The sequence below is a fragment of the Engystomops pustulosus genome, chromosome 1, assembly GCF_040894005.1.
Source record: "Engystomops pustulosus chromosome 1, aEngPut4.maternal, whole genome shotgun sequence".
Taxonomy (NCBI): Eukaryota; Metazoa; Chordata; class Amphibia; order Anura; family Leptodactylidae; genus Engystomops; species Engystomops pustulosus.
Window position 1 is genome coordinate 145,534,038 of NC_092411.1, and position 23,644 is coordinate 145,557,681.

At 37.9% G+C, this 23,644-nt stretch overlaps 1 protein-coding gene across 1 annotated transcript in view; it reads right to left on the reverse strand.

Moving 5' to 3' along the window:
* TRABD2A (TraB domain containing 2A) overlaps nt 1-22,491 on the reverse strand; it is a 56,497-nt gene extending 34,006 nt beyond the window's left edge. Inside the window, exons 1-2 of the mRNA XM_072126549.1 lie at nt 22,079-22,491; nt 8,276-8,836 (exon numbers count right to left, since the gene is read on the reverse strand). Of these exons, the coding sequence (XP_071982650.1) occupies nt 8,276-8,836; nt 22,079-22,186 (669 nt within the window). The 5' untranslated portion in view covers nt 22,187-22,491. The remainder of the gene's footprint in view (nt 1-8,275; nt 8,837-22,078) is intronic.
* Between the last annotated feature and the right edge of the window lie 1,153 nt (nt 22,492-23,644).

Here is a 23,644-nt window from a genome sequence, read left to right on the forward strand (position 1 = left end):
TCAACGTACAGACTGGCTGCATCCTAAAGGGGTTAAAATATAAGCATAACTGAACAGACGGAACCAAATGGCTGCATTGTAAAAAGGGCAAAATAACTATGTATATATTTCTTCACATACTACAGATTTGATCAGTGTTCTGCAAGAGTAGCCTGCAGTCTTCACACAAAGTCTTCTTCTTAGAGATTAGGTCTCTACTATCTATCTATCTATCTATCTATCTATCTATCTATCTATCTATCCCACATCTGTCTATCATCTATTTATCTATCTATCCCACATCTGTCTATCATCTATTTATCTATATATATATATATGTATAGATTACCTCTGTCTATTTAACAAAAACTGATGAAATAACTAATAGAAAAACTGACACTTTCTAAAACTATCAGCCTCCCTTTGACTTCAGTGTAAAAATTATTAGATCTATTATGCATGTGTTTTTTTCATACGGAAAAAAAGCACTGCAGCCACTGTCATTTTTTTCTGTAAAAAAACAAATGTATAAAAGATGACTGTGGGATGTCAATGGGATTTATAACTGATATGTTAAACCTCTGGTCTTTACTTTTTTAGCAGAGCTAAGGACCAAAGGGTAGGCTGAATTTACCGTACCAATCCTTTCCTCCGTTAAAAAAGTGAACAATGGAAGTTGAACAGAGGTTTAACATATTAGTTAAAAATCCCATTGACATCAATGTAAATTTGATGTCATCAGTTTTAGTCTGTTTGGCATGGATGCTTTGTCCAAACGGAAGCAAGTACTGCAGCCTCCATAACTTTTTCTGTCCAAAAAATGCATGGATAATGGATCCTTAATAAAGGATGAGTTAAAATTTACATTGATGTCAAAAGTATTTTTAAGTGATACGTTAAACCTCCGTTAAACCTCCATTCTTTTCTTTTTTAATCGAGGTAAGGAATGGAGGGAAGGAATTGTAGTGTGAAATAAGCCTTAGATAAAGCCAACATTTTGAGCGTAAAAGTTTCATGCTATAGGCTGCATTTTTCACTTCACAATTTATATTGAAAAGATTTTCTTTCCGTTTGCTCTTTTGGATGTGTTGTTTTTTTGGCTTGTTTATAATCTTAATTTATTCATACATTTTATTAAATGTTAATGTACCCTTGCTTTGTTACAGAGAGGCCCATGGAAATGCTCCTTAAAGGAAACCTACCACTTGTAGTGGCAGGTTTCCGATGGAAATACCGGGCACCAGCTCAGGGTGAGCTGGTACCGGAGCTTATTTTAGTTAGTGTTTTAAACCGCGGTATCGCGGTTTAAAACACTTTTTAAACGTTATAGCCGGCACAGGCAGGTACGCGCTCGGCGCTTACCGTGCGCGCGGCTACATAGGAAGTGAATGAGAGCCGCGTGCACGGTAAGCGCCGAGCGCGTACCTGCCTGCGCCGGCTATAACGTTTAAAAAGTGTTTTAAACCGCGATACCGCGGTTTAAAACACTAACTAAAATAAGCTCCGGCACCAGCTCACCCTGAGCTGGTGCCCGGTATTGCTATCGGAAACCTGCCACTACAAGTGGTAGGTTTCCTTTAAAATCTCTATAACCATATCTTGATGCACATTTCACAGAGTTGACTGATACCAGCCATAGAAACTAAGAATACTCAACTTTCTATCCAGTACAGACGGTCCCCTACTTAAGACAATCCGACTTACAAACGTCCCCTAGTTACAAACAGACCTCTGGATATTGTTAAATTACTGTACTTGATCCCTGGGCTACAATAAACAGCTATAACAGTTATCACAGGTGTCTGTAATTAAGCTTTATTATTAATCCTGGTTCTTATGACAATCCAACATTTTTAAAATCCAATTGTTACAGAGACCCAAAAAAATTCTGGTTGGGGATTACAGTGATAAAATATACAGTTCTGACTTACATACAAATTCAACTTAAGAAAAAACCTACAGAACCTATCTTGTATGTAACCTGGGGACTGCCTGTACTGAAGTCCAGTAGTGAGTGTTAAATGTTAATATAATAGTTAAGGATGTTAAAGAAGAAGCAGTTATAAATTTTGAATGTTTCTTATAGTAAACACTGAACTATCTGAACGTAAAGCATGAATCAATAATACCAAGTGTTAGTAGCGGCAACCAATATCATCTAAATTTGCCGATTTCAGCCAAACATTTAATGTTACGCACCTCCCTGGAGATAAGGATAAGGGCAATTTAACTGCTCTTTCCATTTATTAGTTATGTACATGCAGCGTGTGCATGTGGGAGTCAGGAGAAATAGCTATGTGACTAATGATTATCTATGCGGGTCTGCGCAGCTTATCATTTTTATAATTGACTTTTGCTAATTTATTAAATGTCAATTGAATACAACAAGTGTACAGGAGTATAACAGGTTAGCTCCTTAATAATAGCTGCATCAGACAACAGCTCACAGCTGCTCCACTAACTTAATGACAAATGCCTCTAGGAAATTGCTAGGACCTTTTTTCCTGGAGTCTAATGTTATCATATATCAGACAAGAAAAAATGAGTGTAACCTCTGAGGCACACATTACAAACAAGCACAAGCAGGCTCGAGACAACATTCCTTGAGATCAGTGAACATGAAGAATTATTGCTTACAACAATCTTTAAAAAAAACAATAATGCATAAAGAGTGAAGGCAAATAAGAGCTGAAACAGAACTATGCCATCCAGGGTACGACATCAGGGTCTATTCATCACCATGTCATATTTATCCTGGAGATAGTTGTCACATGTTGTATTCAGGTATAGATGATTGTACTTGGATTACAACAGGCACACCAAATTACACAACGTGAAATGTACATAATAAATAATAAATCCTTATATAGCATCATCATATTCTACAGCTCGTATGGTATATATACAAACAAAGTAAGATATGACAGAGCTTATACCATGGTCAAATAGTATATATACACCAAATATACATACATACATACAGCATATACCCACATGCATACAGTACCATATACATCCGTGCATCACATACATAGACATACAGCATATACACATGACATGCACACATATTTAGAGCATACACACATCACAAATCCAGCATATTCACATCCAATACCCCAGATGCCAGGGCCCTCTGACACACTGGGCCCCACAGCAGCTAGTATAGCTGCTACCCCTGTAGTTACGCCCCTACAAGAGAGATGTAGAATAGAAAGTCTCATATGCTCTACACAGAAGCTGCTTTATTCTATTCGGTCCTGCAAAAAATGGGCTCAAGCTTATTAAAAACCACCTTCAGTTTTAAGGGTGTTCTACCTGTGTTGTCAGCCACATAGGATATTTTTCCAGTGGTTCATCCCTCTTTTTACAGCCTTTACCCTACTGTTGTGACAATTCTCCGCTCTTGATGAATGGCAATGTGTTTCAGTATATGCTTCCTGTCAAATGTTGAGAGCCATCAAAGTCATGTGACTTCTATTCTAAAGCCAGTTCTTTTTACCACCAGTTCTTCAATGTAGGAACTTTGCTAAATAATTCACCATATTTCAGCTTTATGTAGCTGTTGAAGAGCAAAATACTGGGAACAATTGTTGAAAGCGCGCTCTAATGGAGCAGGTAAAGTGGCCTCTAGTGGTGACATTTATAGTATAAAATCTGCAGTGGTCTTTTAAGATGTTACAGCAGTGGTGGCGAACCTATGGCACGGGAGCAATTTCTGTGAGCACTCAGACCATTGCCCAGGACAGAGTTCACCAAATAGAACCAAATCCACCAAAACTTTCTGCAGTCCCAGGAAGAGATGCTGCTCTCAGCACTATTTTAAAGCAACACTTCATTGTCTGTTTGGAACTGCAGGAAAAGTGCTGAGAGACTCTGCAGAGAAGCTACAATGATAGTCTGAATTTGCCTCAGGGGGCCGATACGATTGAAAGATGTGGAAGAATAGGTAGCAATAAGTTACTGCTTCAAATGCCATGTTGGCACTTCACGGTAGATAAGTGGATTTTGGTTGTAGTTTGGGCACTCTGTCTCCAAAAGGTTTGCCATCACTGTGTTACAGAGTTACTTTTCCGTTTGAAAAAGATTCTTTGTGAAGTGTTAGCCACTCTTTGTATACTAAAAGATAACAATTGAGTCCTCCGGTTTGGGAGGTTAAAAACATGTTCCAGAGTTGTAAAATAAAGGGAAGATTCTTTCTCTTTGAAAAATCATAGGTCTAATTTATAATGTGCACATTTTTATGTTTTTTTAAAGCAAAACCTAGGACTGTATGAGTAAAATAATGAGTATTTAGTTATATTGTTTCCAGAATATATTGTCTTAAAAAAACTAAACTGAAACATGTAGTTTTTTAAATATATTTCAATTGCTCATCCTTACGATGTTTTCCAGAAAACATTATTCATCTTTATTACGATCCAACCCGTATGAAACCTGAATAGTCAGTATAAAAGGTACTTATACTTGAATAGTTGCTCATCAACATCTTAAAGCGGCCAGTGGCATTACAATACAATCAGTCAAATTTGCCAATTTAATTTGGCCTATCTGATCATAAATGTTTATGGTGATGTCTCTTCCAAATGTTAAATACTCAACTGAGTATGTTTTTCAATGGTTAACATTTTAGTGTTAGCTATCTAAGGTGTATGGTTGTTCCAGGAAAACTCTTTTAATACTCTGACATGCCCATTGTACCAATCATTTACATAACACAATTACAAAAATACTAATGAAAACACCATAAAAGAAGTAGATTTCAAGAGAAAAACCTATATTGTGGTACTGAAGAATGTTTTTCAAAATATACAAGATCATCTTCACTTAACATAGTAAATGGGATTATACAGTTAACACAAGTTTATCTTATCTAACCTATCTTCACAATAAAAGAAACTTCTTACTGCCTTAATTGCTTGTTTATCTTCATAGAGTAGATTAGCCATAAAAGCATTCATTTGCATGGTGCTCTTTTACAGTAGATATCCCTATACTGCAATTCAGGAATCATTAAATTATCATCAGCTCCTCCACATTTCGAGTAGCATTGATTTTAAAAGCTCAGTCATCCAGTAACCCATTAGATCATGACTTGCAGATTTTCCCTGCATTGCCCATTTGACCTTGTTTAAGTGTATTAGACCAATTCATCCATAAATGACTAAGGATATCTTTACTACAAAATACAATAGGGAGTATCTGAGGAGTCAACTGAGGAATTCAGCATTAATATATAGTATAAAATTGCTGATTCTTTATGGTAATGTTAGGTCTGTGCCATATAATCATAATATGCTGTTTGGATTCTTATGGAAAAGTAGAAGATACAATATAGATATCTCTATGGTCACTTTCAGTGCATCGAATGCAACTATACCACAATGTCAAGACCTTGCTTATACCTTCTGTTCAATTCAGTAGAACCATAGGCGCTCCCATGGTGGCTACATTGTGGCTGTCCTAAACTGGTCTTTATATGTTAAACTTGAAGGGAACCTGTTGGCAGAAATTTGCCTAATAAACCACTACAAGTATGTTTTTAGATAGATCAACAGCTTCCAGATCATGTTTCTTTCATGGCCCAATGTGGTGGCATCATCCATAAAATCAACTTTGAAGTGAAAGTTTTTCTTGACTCGAAATCCCCCTTCTCAATAATTGATGGTCTTGAGTCCAGGAACATAATAACTTGCTCTCTCAAAGTCTGGTGAATTATGTCAATCACCGCAGAGGGGGGTCTGATGCGAGGAGACCTTAACTTCGATGCTAAACTCTCTGACATTCTTTATACAATCAATTTACTTCTTACTTCAAAGTTGATTATCTGGATGATTCCATCATGCGGCTCCATGAAAGCTACATTATCTGGAAGTTGTTAAGCTGCTTCACAAAATACTGGTTGTGGTTTATAAGCTCAGTTACTACCGGCAGGTTCCCTTTAAGCACACTGCTGCTTGAATGCAACAAAGTGTTTGCGTTAATAAAAATAGTGTTACTCACCTATCTGTTCCCTTGAAGGTCTCTTAGTAATTGCCGATACAACTTTAATGGTTCTGTTGTCACATCAGGTGCCATGTCACTACTGAGGTCAGTGATTGATGTAGTGATGACCCGCTCGCAGATGGCACCTTAAAGGACAACAGACCCAACAGAGCTGCAGCAATGATTATGGATGGACTTGTGGGGGAATGGACTGGTAAGTCAAGCTTTTTGTTTATTTACTCAAACACATTAGAAATTTGGCAGCAATGTGTTTGGAGTTGGACAATCCTTGGTCAATTTTACAAGTTTCACTGAACTTATAGTGTGAACGTTTGCAAATACGGGTATGGTGAAAATGAAAACCAATGCACAATTAATATTATTAAATATAATAGGGGTAATGGGCTAATGGGGTAATATAGCAATTTAAAGGAGAAAAGGAGCAACATCAGTTCAGACCAATTTGATTCAGACCCAAACCAAATCTTTTGAAAAATTTAACAGAGCTTCTACGAATCGAATCTAAGATAATTTACCATCTCTAGTAGTAGGTATAATAAATATTAGAACTAAATATCTTTCAGAGATAGTTGGTCCTCAAAAAAGGTTTTAATATACTTGATTGTTCATGTCATTTGTACAAAACTCCTCAACTAAAAATGTCCAACCTACTTATGTTTATCTTTAATTTATGGCCAATAATGCCCAAGTCAGCCATGGTACTGCTGAAATAGAGGTCAATTTTTCTGATTAGCCAATATTAGCCAGATATCAATCCTTAAACATTTTGTATTTAACACTGAAAAAGAGTAATTTTGGCTAACATGGTAATACCAGAATTTTCCTAAAACACTAGAAGAATAGCTTAAAATTCACAAAGCAATCAACAAAAGAAGTTTGAAAAACACCGAAACTGGAGTTCTCCTTAACACTAATGTTATTATGAATGAACATTTTCCCTAGATAGTATGTGACCATTGTCTTCTCAATCATCCACCTTCTGTTCTATGTTATTGTTACCTCTGTCACCCATTTCCTCCTCTTCATAGACTCCTATCTGTTTCAATGGATGGGCTTTTCACAGTTAAATATTTTTACAGCTGTCACCTTTCACAAGATACCTTCTGGTGATTTCAACTCACTGATAACTTCAGGAGTTGAAGGTGAGAAGGCTGTGAATGCTAGCCCTTCTTTTGTAGATAAAATTGTGTACAAAGTCTTGGTAATTCTAATTCCATCTTTAAGTGATAAGAGTGTTTTATTAATCACTTTTGGCTCCAAATGGAGTAACTTCATGAAGGATTAAAGAGGCAATCGGAATAACTATTCTATTTATTTAAAATTTAACTGGAATTATGGGTAGAGATGTTGGAGAATATAGTGCCTAAAATTTTTCTGCTTAGTTATTTGGTCATAGATGAAATTAAAAAAGAAAATATAGCATACGCTACCAGAACTTGAAGCCATAACTGGAACCTTATATCAGTACCTCCAAAGAACAGGGCACCAATGTTTTAGCTGTGAAGAGAACATGTTAAAATCCAACATGTTCATCTATTTTACTCAATCTCCATACCCAATTGATCAAACAAAAGTAGGGGGTTGGACAACATTCATTTGCAGTCCAGTCTTAAAATGTAGGAGGGTGTCAGATACCAGCAATAAGAGATGTCAATCAACTTTTAACAATAAAAGGAACATTTTTGGATATTAGAGGTAAGCTGCACCACCACCTCTGCAGTAATGGCACCTTGTTGAAGGAACATATCCAAATGTTCGCCATATTGTACTGGAAGTGACAATAGAACAATATAAGCAAAACTATATTGTTGTGCATTTTCTAAAATAGCCATAGCTGTTTCTGTGTATGAACATCTCTTTATTCCATATTCTATGCAATATTACTTAATGATACATGAAAGCATTAACAGCAACTCTCATACTTTCAGAAATGTTAATAAAAGTCAAAGAATGTTTGGAAAGCAATAATGACTGCACTGGACAAAGCCTTATTACAAAGACTATGAGGGTATACTAAGCTAATAGTGGCAGTACAGGGAAAACTATTGTGCCGCCTGCCATTAACTGATTCTGCACTAATGAGGCCACCTGTCATCAGGTAAATCATGTAAATTCTGTTTTGTATAATCAAATAATCAATGATCATGGCAAAAATAATAAAATATAATCTCTTATTTTTTGTGGCAATTGTCATAGCTATGCAGAGCAGATGTCCAGGAAGGATGCACTTTGAATAATTACATGCAGATTTATGCATAGTTAATATTTCTTAATATGGAAATAATAGCCTTACCTGTGAAAAATTCAACCCATTAAGCGGGTGACATTGTTCTTCTACTTTCTCAACTGCCCCAGTTCTCTTTTTGAGACGCTCCGCTTCCTGAGCAAGATACAAATCCAATACTGGGACCCCCCTTGATTTAATGTCAATCTCTGTGAGGGAATTCACCATGAGCATCACCCATACAGGTCTTTTTCGTTCCCAGTTTCCAGCAATGGCATTGAATAAATAATCGGCATAAAGACCTTTTCCTCTTTGATCTGGAGTCATCCAAGAGGGCATCATGAGTTTAACATATTCCAAATGACGTTTGAGTCTGCGATAAATATCCCTAGGAAGAACACTTTGTAGATTCTCACCCTGAGGCAGCATCTGGCAACTGGTGAGTGCAGAGATTGTGTAGGGATCTGTCAAATCCAACTCAAAATACACAATATTGCTCTGCTGGAAAGCTTTCTTAGAGTTTTCTGGGATAAAATCCCACACCCTTGTGTATGGGACATGAATGGTGCCAAAGAAGTATGAAGGAGGATCTCGTTTGATGGTCCAGAGAAAGGAGTTCAGATGGCTTTGCTGAAAAATAAAAAAAGAGCATTACAAAGCTTCAGCCTTTCTCCTCAATCATTATAATGATAACATGAGTGTGGCCATTTTTTCATGGCAAAAACTCCTAATCGCCAGCACAAATCACATAGTAGCTTTAAATTATCTTAATGAAGAAGATCAAAGATCAATAGAATCGGTATGATGATTAAAAAATGCAGGTTTCCATGATGAACATGTGGCTATTGTGTGAGAACTGAAATCCCTGATTATATTAACTTAATTGCCTTTGTCTGAAATGTTCTGTCTTTTAAAGTCTTTGAACTCAAGTTCAATTTAATTTATTCCAAATACAAATCTGACAACTCACAATGTGGTGGCAGGGGTCAGATGAAAGTTCAGATTTCAAAGAAGGCTCAAACTGCTTTATATAACAAGGTCCTTCATTTCCACTCATATGTTTGTCAGTGGAGACAATTTACACTTCAGAGTTGTTAAAGGAAATCTGCCTTCAAAATTTGACATGGTTAAACCAGGGACACTTGTTCATAGATCCAGGCCCTGAGACTTCTTCTTATATTTGTTATCCATGGCTTCCTTCCTTCCTTCTTTCTGCATTAACATTACATTTATTAAAGTGTTTGTGCCAGTTTCCTGTGTGACATGCTTGCACATGTATTTATAAAGTGTCTGCGCCAATTTTGTGTTGGCGCTTCACTGTGTCTGACAAGACAGAGAAAATTTGCACCGAAAGGGGTGTGTTACTGCTCAGTGAGACTGCGCGCCACAACTCTGTCCGATGTGCGCCACAATTCTGTCTGCGCCACAATTCTGCAGCATGAACAAAGTGCACCGAAAAAAAAATGGTGCACACTTCCAGAGCAGTGCAGAAGGTGCCAGATTCATGAAGAATGTGCGCCACAATTCATGAATCAGGCGCACTCTGCACACTCCACAGGCAAACTACACATAGAGCAGTTTGCAATGTTTTTGATAAATGTGAGCCAATGTCTTCCATTCATAATGTACAATACCATTGTTGCCAGATGAATCCAATTGAGTTAGAGTGGGGTCCATTGGAGTTTATCAGTTGAATAGTCTCCAAAGCCAATGTGAATTTCTTCAAATCAAGGACCAAGAATGTGACATGCACAACCACATTTACAATCTGTTGTGGACTATGTTTTTGAATTTTAGATTCTGACAAAAAAAAATCACAAAAGAAAAAGTTCACCCTGCAGGATTTTTAGCATCAGAATCATGTTTATCTTAAATAGGCCATAGATAAACTTTTCCACCATCCAGGCTGGGTACAGGTCAAGGTTCAACTAGAGAAATGAGCAAAAACAGGTTTTAGAGTGGAAGCTGAAAGTAATTTTATGAAAATATGTAATCTCCGCAACAATAGCTGCAGGGATTAGCTGTGAACGCTCATGGATAATTGGATCCAAATGCTGTAACCTAGCAGATGTTTATACACATGTACAGGTAATTCAGGTAGCCAAACAATGAAAAAGATTCCAAACTGACATTTGAAGTCATTGACACTTTGGGCATTTATACCTCACTATGGTTACAAATCAACAAATACTTGTTTTATATCAACAGCGCCCCATCAGCGCATCAAGACAGGTAAACTCAAAATAAACCCAAATATCAAAAATAAAAATCTTTGAAGTACAGAATTTATAAAATAGAGAATAGTAGTGGTTTGTGTGTTGTTCATATAAGATGTGGGCTCTGTTGTCTGACAAAGCCAAAATTACATGTTGTCTTATGAGTGGGGCTCTCATTCCTATTGTTTCATTTGACTATGTTATATTACTCTATATGTTATATATGCACACCTGACTTACAGATGACCCCTAGTTAAAGACGGACCCCTCTGCCCACTGTGACCTCTGGTGAAGCTCTCTGGATGCATTACTATGGTCCCAGACTGCAATGATCAGCTGTCAATTGTCTGTAATGAAGCTTTATTGATAATCCTTGGTCCCATTACAGCATAAAATTTGGAAACTACAATTGTAGTAACATTTTTTGTCTGGATCTACAATTATAAAACTTAAGAACAAACCCATGGAACCTATCTTCTTTGTAACCCGGGACTGCCTATATATGTACTTCATGATCTGTAAAGAGCTGCAGAATATATCTATCTATATATATATAAATATATATGTATATATATATATATATATATATATAAAATTATTATTATTATTTAGGGTTGCTATATTCAAAATGTACATGGTATATGGGAGAACCTAGATAGTAATAAATCAGTTCTACGCGCTTAACAGAAAATATATAACTTCTCGAGTTATTTTTGCCCACAGAAAAGATAGAAAACATTCAGATTTAGTAAAGGAAATTTAGCATCTTGGATTGCATTATGTTCACAGCCCCTAGGCACAGCAGTGGTCTATTGGCATGCAAACAAACCAATTAGGAAACACAGCAGAACAAGCCAGCACTTCCTTCACACCATACACATCTACAGTACATAATCCCATGCATGTGAAAAGCCAGCTACACTGTTACAGTAAGAGGGCTATTCCCATCTTTCTTTGTAATTGTCGTAGAAGTAGGTTTTTATATTGCTGCAAGGTACATATGACACAGTATCCATCTGTGCCCAATAAATTTTGCAGTGGGTAGTAATGGTATTTGAGCAATGTACAAGCAAAAGAAAAAACATATCACAAAAATTTCATCAATTCCTATGTTTATAATTAATTTTGGTTACATTAATATCTTGAACAAAACAGTTAATTTGCAATTTACAAAATCAGTATGATCACCATCCAGCCATGATTTTTCATTTATTAGTCAGAGTAGCTTACTGAAGCTGAACACATACGTGTGCACCATATTGAAGGGATAGTCATCTAGCCAACATAGCTTGGGGTTATTCAGCTTAGAAAAAAGACGACTGAGGGGAGACCTCATTACAATGTACAAATACCTGAACAGGCAGTACAAGGATCTCTCCAAAGATCTTTTTATACCTAGGCCTGTGGCCAGGACAAGGGGGCATCCTCTACGCCTAGAGGAGAGGCGATTCTACCATCACCATAGACAGGGATTATTTACTGTAAGAGCAGTGAGACTATGGAACTCTCTGCCGCAGGAGGTTGTTATGGCGGACTCTATGTACATGTTCAAGAGAGGCCTGGAAGCCTTTCTGGAGAGCAAAATTATCACAGGTTATGGGGATAAAACATTTGTTTTTATTGGACTTGATGGACCTATGTCTTTTTCCAGAATTACATACTATGATACTATGATACACATTGTTCAAAGTCACTGAGTCACTTATGTTTGTTCATATTTTCATCTTCCAACACATCAGCTTTAAGAACTGAACTATAATCTTCAGAATCTCAGAAGGATAAATATCAGAAAGCATTGATAGATTGTTGGTGGTTTAAAGGGAACCCGTCACCACTATTTTCACAAATACAGGTAGTGGCAGGTTCCTATAGAGCTCTAGTAACTATCTGACACGCTGCTTGTAGCTAAAAGTAGTTTCCCTCAGATCCCCATAAAATCAGAGTTATAATCTTGCCGGGTATCTATGCAGCTTTGGAGCGAGTCCACTGGGGCGTGGCCTAATGTCATGTGACCAGGGTGACATCATCAAAGGTCCTTGAGCTACTTAATATGAAAACTATACCCCATGTACATATCTGACCACATAAAACAATCACCGCAGCCTCCATGGACTTCTACTCCTCTCCATGCAGGCTGCTGTGATTTCATGTGATAAAATATGCTGTGATTTCATGACATATATGCTTAGTGTACAGTTCCTAATGTAACAAAAGCTATAGGACCTGTGATGATGTCACCCTGGTCACATGACATTATAGCAGCATAGAGAGATAGGATGGGGAGGAGCTGCTGGATTTAGCCTGAGGAGGCCACGCCCACCTGGACACGCTGTAGCCATGCTTAGTTATCAGATAAAACTATAAAGTTGAATATATGGGAATCTCAGGGGAATATTTTTTAGCTACAAGCAAGGTGTCAGATAGTTACTAGAGCTCTATAGGAACCTGTCACTACCTGTATTTGTGAAAATAGTGGTGACGGGTTCCCTTTAAACATCTCATTACAATTTTTTCGTCATTTTTGCTGAACATTTATCCTCGTTTAATCATGACTTATGCATAAACTAATGTCAGTTTGCATTAGGGTTCTAATAATTTTTTGGATTTACTTATCCCCCACATATTAATTCCCGATATCTCCCTTTAATTGTCTAGTTTTATGATTTAAACCCCCAAACAAGTTAACTCAAAACAAGAAAGAAAGACAATTCTCCAGCATTAACAGAGCCCCTTAGGTAAAAAGAAAGGCAAATTGCTGCATTTCTAAATAACTATGCATAGCACATAGAAAATTATATTGTCACGCATGTATTATGTTTTTGGGCATAATTGGGAAGATTTATAAAATTGCTTATAGTCTGGGACAAATGAGCGGCGATTGCTATGGAATGTCAGCCAAAACTTTGCTGCAGCAGGGGTGTAGCTCAACACTAGAAAGGTTGAATGCAACATGCAGCAATGATTAGTAACCTATAGATTCTTAACCTGCAGCTGATTTAATAAAGTATTCTCACCTGGACATTCATATTATATTATTAAATTAATCTGCCACATATATACATTTCTTCAATTGCATGTCCCACAGTACAGTTGTGGGACATGCAGTAAATTGCCAGTATTTCATATGCTTTTTCACAATTCCTATAGCAGCAGTGGTTGTATCAAAGGACAGTTGTTCACCATTTCTAAGGGACCATATGGCTACATTTATGGGATATTATCTTCATAAAATAACATCCAATTGAAGAATTGTATATGTATGGTAGATGAATTAAATTAAATGTGAATGTCCAGATGAGAATATCCCTTTAAATTTCCTTTGCATTTTTTTTCAGCACGTGGATGAGATATTTATTAGGGCTTTTTCACACGAGTGTCTTGCATGTATGAGTCCAGCAGGTGGTTGTAACGGCAGGACTACAGTTCGATCAGTGAGTCATGGCATCATATTTTTGTATGATACAAGGACTCCCATCCTGTGCACTGCGTTCAGTCTGTGGTTTTGTTTTCATGTTCACCTGAAGCACAACTTAAATTTCATATTGTGTTTTAGAAAAATGAAAAATGTGTTGAGATTGGTTTACAAGGACAATAAAGAAATTTTTTATGTCTGTTTCCTAAACGTCTGAATAAGTAAAAAAAAAAAAAGAATAGAAAACTGAATCTACTGTAAGAGACACCCAATTGTAGTAATACAAGCAGTGAGAGTGGAGTTATTCACAATTTACATACAACGTAAAAGGTGCTGCATGTTAAAGAATAAACTTTAACCTTAATTGTGTGATTTGTATAAGAAAGGTAGAGCTAACAGTGTGAATCTCAGTTCATTAAAATGCAAATGGAAAGTGCCATAATGGGAACAGGAGATGGAATAAAGGGAGCTAATGAAGCAGTAATGGTTATGTCTAGAGACTCCAGCCTCCTCTGATCATTGGTTGCAGAGGAAGAGGTTCAGGTTCCAGTGAATGAAGTGCTTGGCGGGGAGATGAGAATTGACTAAAATAAACAGTTCCTAGTAAAGAGGAAGAGACTAGGCAAACATACCACATAACTTTATCTCACCCACAGGATCTCATTAACCGTCCTCTTCCCACACATCGCAAATAACATCATGCCAATTCTACTTATACTAATCGCTTGAATGAATGCCATCATTTGACAGATTTCTGAAACTCATTTGTGCAGAATACAGAGAGAATTACCCCTAAATAAAATAAATATCTGAGCTCATGCACACAAATGTGTGAAGCCTGTGGAAACTGGCCCGTGTGTGGGCCTAATCACCGGCACTGTGCACAGTACAGTGGACAAGTGTCCCTTCATTATATAGAAATATAATGCAAGAACGTGCCATCTGCAGGCTGACCAGCAATGTAATAGTTACCATGTATATTCGAGTATAAGCCGACCCAAGTATAAGCCGAGGTACTTAATTTTACCACAAAAACTGGGGAAACCTATTTACTCGAGTATAAGCCTAGTATATAGCCTGCCAGCACATGCCCACAGTATATAGCCAGTGCCGATGGCGGTGCGCACACTAAGATGTCGGGAAGCGGCTGACGTCATGGTGTGTGCGACAGGACTGTGCTGTGCTGGGAGCCAGGTGATGAAGACAGAAGATAACCTGCAGGGGCATCGTAAAGGTTGACTGAAGCATAAGCCAAGTTAGAGTTTTTTTTACAGCACATTTTTTGTGCTGAAAACTCGGCTTATACTCGAGTATATATGGTAATACAGTAATGGAGCAGTTGTTTGGCTGGCAGAGGAACAATGCAGGGACTTCTGTCCTGCTTAGTGTGCAGTCCTTATGATCTGCCCAGTTTGTGGCATTTGTGTGCATGAGCCCTTTTTGTGATTTCTTCTGTTAGGTTGATAATAATTCTACCTAAGCCTACTTATAAGGGACCAGTGGTACAGTAAAGATACCATGCACGAGACGCAAAAAACAACATGTGCCTTGTCAGTGCTGCAGACTGCTCAGCTCTTGGCCCCCACCTCTGTGCTCCTGTACAGCTCCCCCCCTCCTGCTCCTTCACAGAGCGCACAGCCTGGGGAGCTGACATCAGTGGAAGAGGGAGGAGCTGTACTGGAGAACAAAGGTGCGGGCCAAGGGCTTATCAGTCTGCAGCACATGCAAATCACATGTTATTTTTTGAAATGCATCCAAACCAAAACAAATCCCTAGGACTAAATAATGAATTCTGTCAAGGTGCAAGGTAAGTTATAACGCAAAATGATATTGTAATGCAAATGCTTAGAGAAAACTGTAAGACCTATTTGCAATGAAGTTATAATGGGCTTCTGCAACCTGTCTTTAGTGAAAATTAGGTCCCTGGTGACAGGTTCCCTTTAAAGCTCCACAGTGAATGCAATAAGCAATATAAACTATGGTACAAACAAGCATCATTAAAATGTCAGAAAGTAATCAGGATAAAAGGCTGCCATAATAGCCAAACCACAGAGAAAAATAAGTAAAATGCAGAAAGGTGGGAGAGAATAGAGAGAGGGAAGAAGAGAGGTATTCCCATGCACATGAGCCAGACGATAATACCTAGAGAGAGAGAGAGAAAAGAGAGGCTGTACAAAAGAAAATACTCAAATACTTCCAACCCTAGTGATGCTTACACAGTAAAGATAATTTTAAACCCCTTTCTTTACAATTTTACTTAGTTTTTATTGCTGTTTTAGCTTTTATTGCTCAGTGATGGTCAGTGTAAGATTACAGAGTGTGGGCAGGGACTCTCTAAACAGACACAACATGATCGATCTAGTTCTGTGAGCTGACAGTGGGGTTAGATTTTCAGGTACAAGGTTTATATAGACTTTCATTTATCTTCTGAAAATTGTACTAATATCTGACACACAGAGAGATGAGACAGCTCAGAGATGATGAGATCCATGACATGCATATTACAGCTCAGCCCTGCTACATATATGTTCTGCCACAAACACTGTTAGATGTGATGTGCCTCCCTCCTTCTCCCTGGATAAAGAACTTATCTGGACTGATAGAGACAGGTTGAAATCATATCTGTGAAATCCTCAATTTTTGTTAATATGTTATTTTGTTATCCTGAGTATATTTGAGAAACTTGTCTTTGTGGGAATACCCCTTTAAAGGGAATCTGCCATCAGGTTTTACCCCACTAAACTACTAATTCCTTCAGTATGAAATGTGAAGTGTCAGAGTTAATGAGAAGTGTCATACATTTTTATGTGAGACGAGTCAAGTTTATTGGTTGCAGGGTTAGCGTCTCTTCAGAAGCCTGTATCTTTGGTTCTATAGTAGCAAGAAACATGCTACTTCATATTAAAGATAAGAATTTCATCTATCAAATGTTCTGTGAATTCCAGACCTGGACATATAGGCATTTGTAAGTATTCCTTCATCTGTCTTTATCTCTGGAAACTCACAAAGCCATAAGCATGCTTCTAGGTTCTATAGAACGGTAGAAAAGGGCTTCTGAAGTTACACTATCCCTACAATCTCTTAACCTGACTCATCTCATTTGGAGTTGAGAAGAGTCATATTTGTCTAACTTTAAGGGATTTTTTTTAATATGTAAAAAGAGGGAATTCTGACAAGGGACATTTCATACCCTACCTGAGGGTGCTAGTAGTTTAATAGGGTAAAGCCTGGTGACAGGTTCCTTTGAATTTCAGAAAAATCAATGCCACCCTACTCTAGGAATCAACAATAGCCTGTTTTGCAGCCAGAAAAAGAAGTTAATGACCTGTTGTGAGGTAGGGGGAAACAGCTTGTAACCCCAACATGTCACCTGCCCCAGCGAAGCCTGCCCCACATGTGCTATCCTGATAAGGACTGCATTAAAACTTTAAAATAACAGTCTGTTTTCCATTTTGGGACAAAAGATAAATATGAAAGCAAAGTGAACCAGGCCCCAGTAAATATATTAAACAAGACCCTTGGCATGTGGTAATTAACAGTATATTTCCCAAAGTGTGATGATGTGTGGTAAGTTGATGTTCCTGAGAATGGGGTGTACTAAATGACTAAGCTGGGGATATCTGTTTGGCTCTGAAGAGGGTGACCTTAAGCTAGTTTGTAAGGATTCAAAGTACATACTTAAAGAGGACCTGTCACCAGATTTTGACCCCCCCCCCCGACTAACAATGCCTGCTGATAATGGGTTACAAGTCCTCCCTACATGACCCGAAATTAGCTTCCAGTGAGGCACTGTATCTTAATTACAGCTATTTTTCTGATATGCAAATTAGCTTTTGTGACTCATTTCTGATGTTTGTGACTCTTCTCTCTCTCAGGCTGGCAGTGAACCACATCCCATTATTGTAACTGACAGCTCTGTGTCTCTTCAAATCACTGCTCTGCCTCCTTGTACTTAGGGACCATCTGCTAATATTCAACTACAGACATATAAAGCTCTATGTACAGATGGGAAATATTGTGTCAATCTTTTTACATGGTGCCTTCTGTTACATTCATGACATGTGACCAGTGACATCATCGAATGGTCTCTCAGCCTTCTAAGAATAGCAAACTGTACACCATGTATGTGATTACATGAAATCACAGAAGTCTCTATGGATGATAGAGGAGAGTAGAAGTCCATGGAGGCTGCTGTGACTTCATGTGGTCAGATACATGCATGGGGTACAGTTTGCTATTGTTAAGAAGCTAAAGGACCTGAGATGATGTCACTCTGGTCACATGACATCAACTAAGACCCGTAAGGAGGCAGAAGGCATGGGGAGGATTAGAAGGGTGGGGCCGGCCAAGAAGGACACCCCCCCCCTCTGATGCCAGGTGATATAAGATAAAAGGTGATTTATGTGTATGTAAGTGAAAAATTTTTGGCTAAAAGAAGGGTGTCATTCAGTTAATAGAGCTCTATAGAAACCCGTCACTGGCTGTATATGTGCAAATGTAGTGACAGGTTCCCTTTAAGGCTACTTTCACACTGATGTGAGCACACTGCAACACGATGGAGAGGATTGCTGTGAGTGCCGCTCACCCCTCCCCTCTCCATAGAGAGAAGTGTGGCATGCCCGTACTTATGTGGAGAGACAGAGCCTGCTCTATTTTTCTCGCATGGTGGGCAATATGTCCATCAAAATGGATGGACGTATTGCCCATTGAAAAACGCAACAACGTATGCAACTTGTACCGCAACAGTACATGTTATGTATGGCTGTTTTCACACATGAGTGAGGAAGTGGCCTTAGAGAGAGAGGATATATTTTCTTTAAACCCCTTTCTGTCATGGACCTGAATGCCCCTGGGGACAGTAAAGTAGGGTTTAAAAAAAGGTGAGGAGAGGCAGCCCCCCTTGCAATCTATGCTGGAATAGTGTAAATCTTGCCATCCTGGCCACAAATCATAGCATAACATCTGAATTCTTTTTCATGTGCAACACTGCTGTATAAAAGTGCAAATGCGACCAAGAAGCTCAGTGCATACTATACCGTGTAAACATTGTCTAACATTAAATCAGCCTGGAGATTGAGTTTCACCAGTATGTGTACTTCTTCCATTCATCAGTAGAAACTGAATTTCCATGTGACAACATCAGGAGAGGAAGTGATGGTTTCATTATTTTACACAGTTTTGTTAAGGCTGATAACTTCTTGTATAGTAAAGGTTTATGTTACTCATACAAATGCCGCATGGCATATACGGCTGACAAAACTGAACAGTATGGGAAAGAACAATTATTATATTTTATCCCAATGTAAGTAAATATAATGGATAGATTTAGGAATTCTGCATTATTGCTCGTCATTTACACTATTGCATATGTAAAAAAAACTATTAAATTAAAGTAAGCAATGGCTGAAGTGTCCCTGTTTACTCATCTCCAATTGCTTGTTCATCCATCAACTATTCCTCATCACTCCTCAAGCACAGAAAAGCTCATGATGCAAAGCATGTATGTGTTTTCCAAGGAAAATGAAAGGATTAGGAAAAGTTTGAAAAGTTACACTTAAGAAATACCTGAACATATAATCTAGTTGGTTAGTCCCACCAACATTGGAAAGTTAGGCCAACTTTTCTGGACCTTTAGATAATATGCAATGCTATCTTTGAACAACTCTGAGAATTTGTAAGGCACCAAGCACACTTTATAAACACCCCAAACCAAAAAATAGTGTGGGGAAAGAATCTAAAATAATGTATGTCTTAACGCACATGGTACACATTGTAATGTGAATTTAAAGATTAGCAGGGGTTACCTATAGGGTTCTATTTACCATAAAATATATGATATTATTATTCATTTATCGGTTTATTATCTTTTAATTACCTAGTTTTGGGTGATGTGGAATGAGCATGTTGTCGACACAATTGTTAATTTGAGGTGTTTCTCCACACACTGCCTTGGGCTGCACCAACTGGAAATACCGCCTTGGGTGCCTATAGAATTAAGTATATCAGGTCCTCCTCTAGAGTTTCATGGTGAGTGTGAGATACAGCTGCACTGCTTTATACTTGTTGCCATTCCTGGCTCATTTACACTGTAGTCATCCCTTCTTATGGAGTTGTGTACTTTATGGCTTTTCACTATCATGTTTACAGTTGTCAGCAGGGAGTTTTGTGTCTTAGTTGCTGAAGAGATATGGTATCAAACTGTGAGAAAGGCTCTTACAATAGTGCATTAGCATGAAAGCTCAATGGTCAACAGCCGTCATAAAACTATTTTCTAATTTTGTTTACTACAATGCACAAAACTAAAACCGATTACCAAACTGGAAATACTGCCAGCAAAAAGTAATTTGTGTTTTGGTGGAACTCACCTTTCTTCCATTAGGATAGGCTGTGGAACAATCTAACTGTAAAGATGATCAGTAATGACAGTCATTAAGCCCATCATGAAAAGTAAACATTTTTGACTCATTGTGACAATTAAATTTCACATAAATATTAATTTTCTATCATAGATAGTTCTAACCATCATTAATCGTTATTTATATGTTTATATTGTTGCTTAAGGACTAAGGACTTACAATGCATACAATGATTTACATACCCTTTGATGGCAAAATCAGCTCATCCTCATGGCTGCGAAAACACTGGCCATGAGGATTATACTATATAATACACTGTGGCCAAGTGGTTGCCATAAAAAAACAGCTACCACATGGCAAAAACACTATTATGTGCAAGAGGGCTTGGTCTGCAAATTCATATGGTCATTAGGAGCCTTGAATGGGTCAAGAGTTTGGCTGCTACCAGTTGCTGCCATTTGGCTGTAACCATTTTGTGCTGCTGACAATTGAGTAAGAGGTCCTTCTTTGGTCAATGGCATCTTTTATTCCACATAAGAGATGCAAGATTATTAGTGGCGTTTCCATAATCAATACCATTGTAGGGGGCAATGATTCCTCCACCTTGTAGTTACATTTTCAATGTAGTAGACAGAAACAAAAATATATACCAATATATATAGCGCTACTTCATATTCTGCATAAAAGATGCAAGATTATGGGTGGCAAATGACCATGTGTACCATGTATTTACATTTTCAATGTAACAGACTCACACAAATGTCTACCAATGTGTATATAGTTCTAATTTATCAGCGATTGTCCTGCACCTATATTGTCCAGTGAAATAAATAGCCAAATGTGATTTGTCACTGCTAGAAGTGCCATGAAGTTTTACTTAGTTTTGACTTTACATATTTGTCTCTAGCACTTGATATAGCAAATGAAAATAATACGTTTTCATAATTATATGCTCGCATAGTGGTGGACATGGAAAACTCTTCTGCTTTTGATATAGCTGGCTGATGCAAAGCTTTATAAGAAGGGAGAATCAAGGAAAATTCCTACCCAGAATACCTCTGCTTACAGTATAACAATTCTGCTAAAATGTATATACAGGCAGTCCTCGGGTTACATACAAGATAGGTTCCTTGGGTTTGTACTTAAGTTGAATTTGTATGTAAGTTGGAACTGCATATTTAATAATTGTAGTTCCAGACAAAAAATTTCCCAGTGACAATTGGATTGTATAAATTTTTTCGCTGTATTGGGACCAAGGATTATCAATAAAGCTTCATTACAGGCACTTTACAGATGATCATTGCAGTCTGGGACTATAGTAACATCCAGAGTGCTTCACCAGAGGTCACAGTGGGCAGAGGGGTCCATCTGTAACTAGGGGTTGTCTGTAAGTCAGGTCATAGGGGACTGTCTGTATTAGGGAAATGGCATACACAATATTGCGGATTTCAGTGTATTTTGGGTATTTTCCACAAAGTTAACTAGAAATAAGGGATGAATATAACCTGTGGCGTGAGCTTCTGTCATTCACAGCCAAGTTGCCATACAAAACTTTGTCTGCAATGGTACATACTAAATATGATAAGCCAGATCCCTTATACTCCTCACAGCCTACTGTACTCAACTGGGCTGCGAGAGTAGATCCATAATAGTGTAAGCAAGGTCTAAAACTTGTGAAAATAAGCTAACATGATAAACGTAAGAGTGATAAGAATATAACACAATAGCTATAGATAGATAATAATAGTAATATGAGAAACCCAAAAATTAATATCTACAAACATGGAATCCCAAATAGTACTTGCAATAACACATGTAGCCCCTCAAACTGCGTAGAACAATAAATATACTTTGTCTCCCCCCAGAGTGCTGAGCACTTTTTACTTACTTTCTTGTTGAGCTTGCAGTTGGCAGGGTCCCTGGAGCTCCTCTGGTTTGCTTTGACCAGTGCCAGTAAAAATGCTTGTAAAAATACATTCCAAATGATTACCATCATAGCTTCAGTGCTCCAAAATAGCAGTGGGTAAACGCAACCTTCCTAGCAGTGACGTGCAACAGTGAGTGACAAAGTGCGTAATAAATACATAGGTGGGGGAGAAAATCCAACATCATCCAGTCTTCAAAGTGGACAGAAGCTGAAGAAGCTGTGGTTGATGCCTTCAATATGTGAGGCAATGAGAACAGTTCCTGCCACTTGTGCCATGCTGGTTTGTTTACCACCTCTAGACAGATTTGTTTATTGTGCAATGATTATAATAATCTGATCAAGTGTCACTCACATCCATCCTGCACTGATATTTGGAGAAGTGTGGGGAAGGACATTCACAAGCTCAGTGTGAAATAGAAAGTTGTGGGAGGTGCACAACACTCCTAGTCCTCCCCTCTGTTGAATTTGCTTTCATACAATTGTCCCCTCCTCAGGAGTACTTCTCCTCCCCCCTTAAGTCTCTAACCCCATGCTTGTGATCTACTAAGACTTTATTGTGTGCCTGAACAAGGAGCACCTTGGAATCTAGTAGCGACCCTGCATCGTATGCCTTTCTCTTCCTAAAACCTTACCACTAGCTACAAGGGAAAGATAAGACACCTAACTTTAAGTATGTTGAAGTAGCTGAAGGGTATCCTACTGCTGTCAGATATTCCAGTAGAATTCAGATGAAAAGACTTTAATAAAGTCTCATATGCCATGTGCAATATATTCACTGATGTATTCATATATTTCGATAACTGATTAGGCTAAATCCTGACTTATGAAGGCAGAAAATAAAAAGATCACACACCTTTGTATTTATGCTTTGTGTTTGTTGATCTGTTCTATTTCTTGAATCTTTTGATCCATTTGCAGTCCTGCCTGATGGATAGAACATGTTTTTTTTATTATGCAACGCGGTGTAGGAGACTGATGATGGTCAGAGACGGGATTAATAAGTCCTTCAGACGAGGTAGTTGAGTGCAGAGGGCCCCACTTCTTAAACTGGTCGAGGAGGATAAGAAATAAGCAGTTCAGGGAAGGGGTGTTATGAGCTAAAGTGGCATCTCAAATTATTGTTTGCATTTTCTTTGTGACTTTTTATTTTTCTTGTTTCTTATTCGGATTCTTAGACTAATTATGTTAAAGGAGCAAAGAGTTTTTCGCACATTTTTGATTTTATGTGCCCCTTTATACAACATTCAAAAAAAAATGTATATGAATATTGATCTTCAAAAAATGACATTGTTTCTTTGTTGTGAAAACTGAAATATTTTTAGGAATATTGCCAGAAATTCATGCAGTGGGACGATGAAGAAGCCATGGACATTTTTATCATACTGCATTTTCATGTTTCCACAAACTTTGCGATAGTTGATTTATCCTCTTCCCAGACAGGAATAGACTGTCCTGCTACTTCAGACGGCATGAAGTTAAGAAACATGCCTTAAAGGATCACCCAGATTGGTGCCCCAGGTGTTTTGA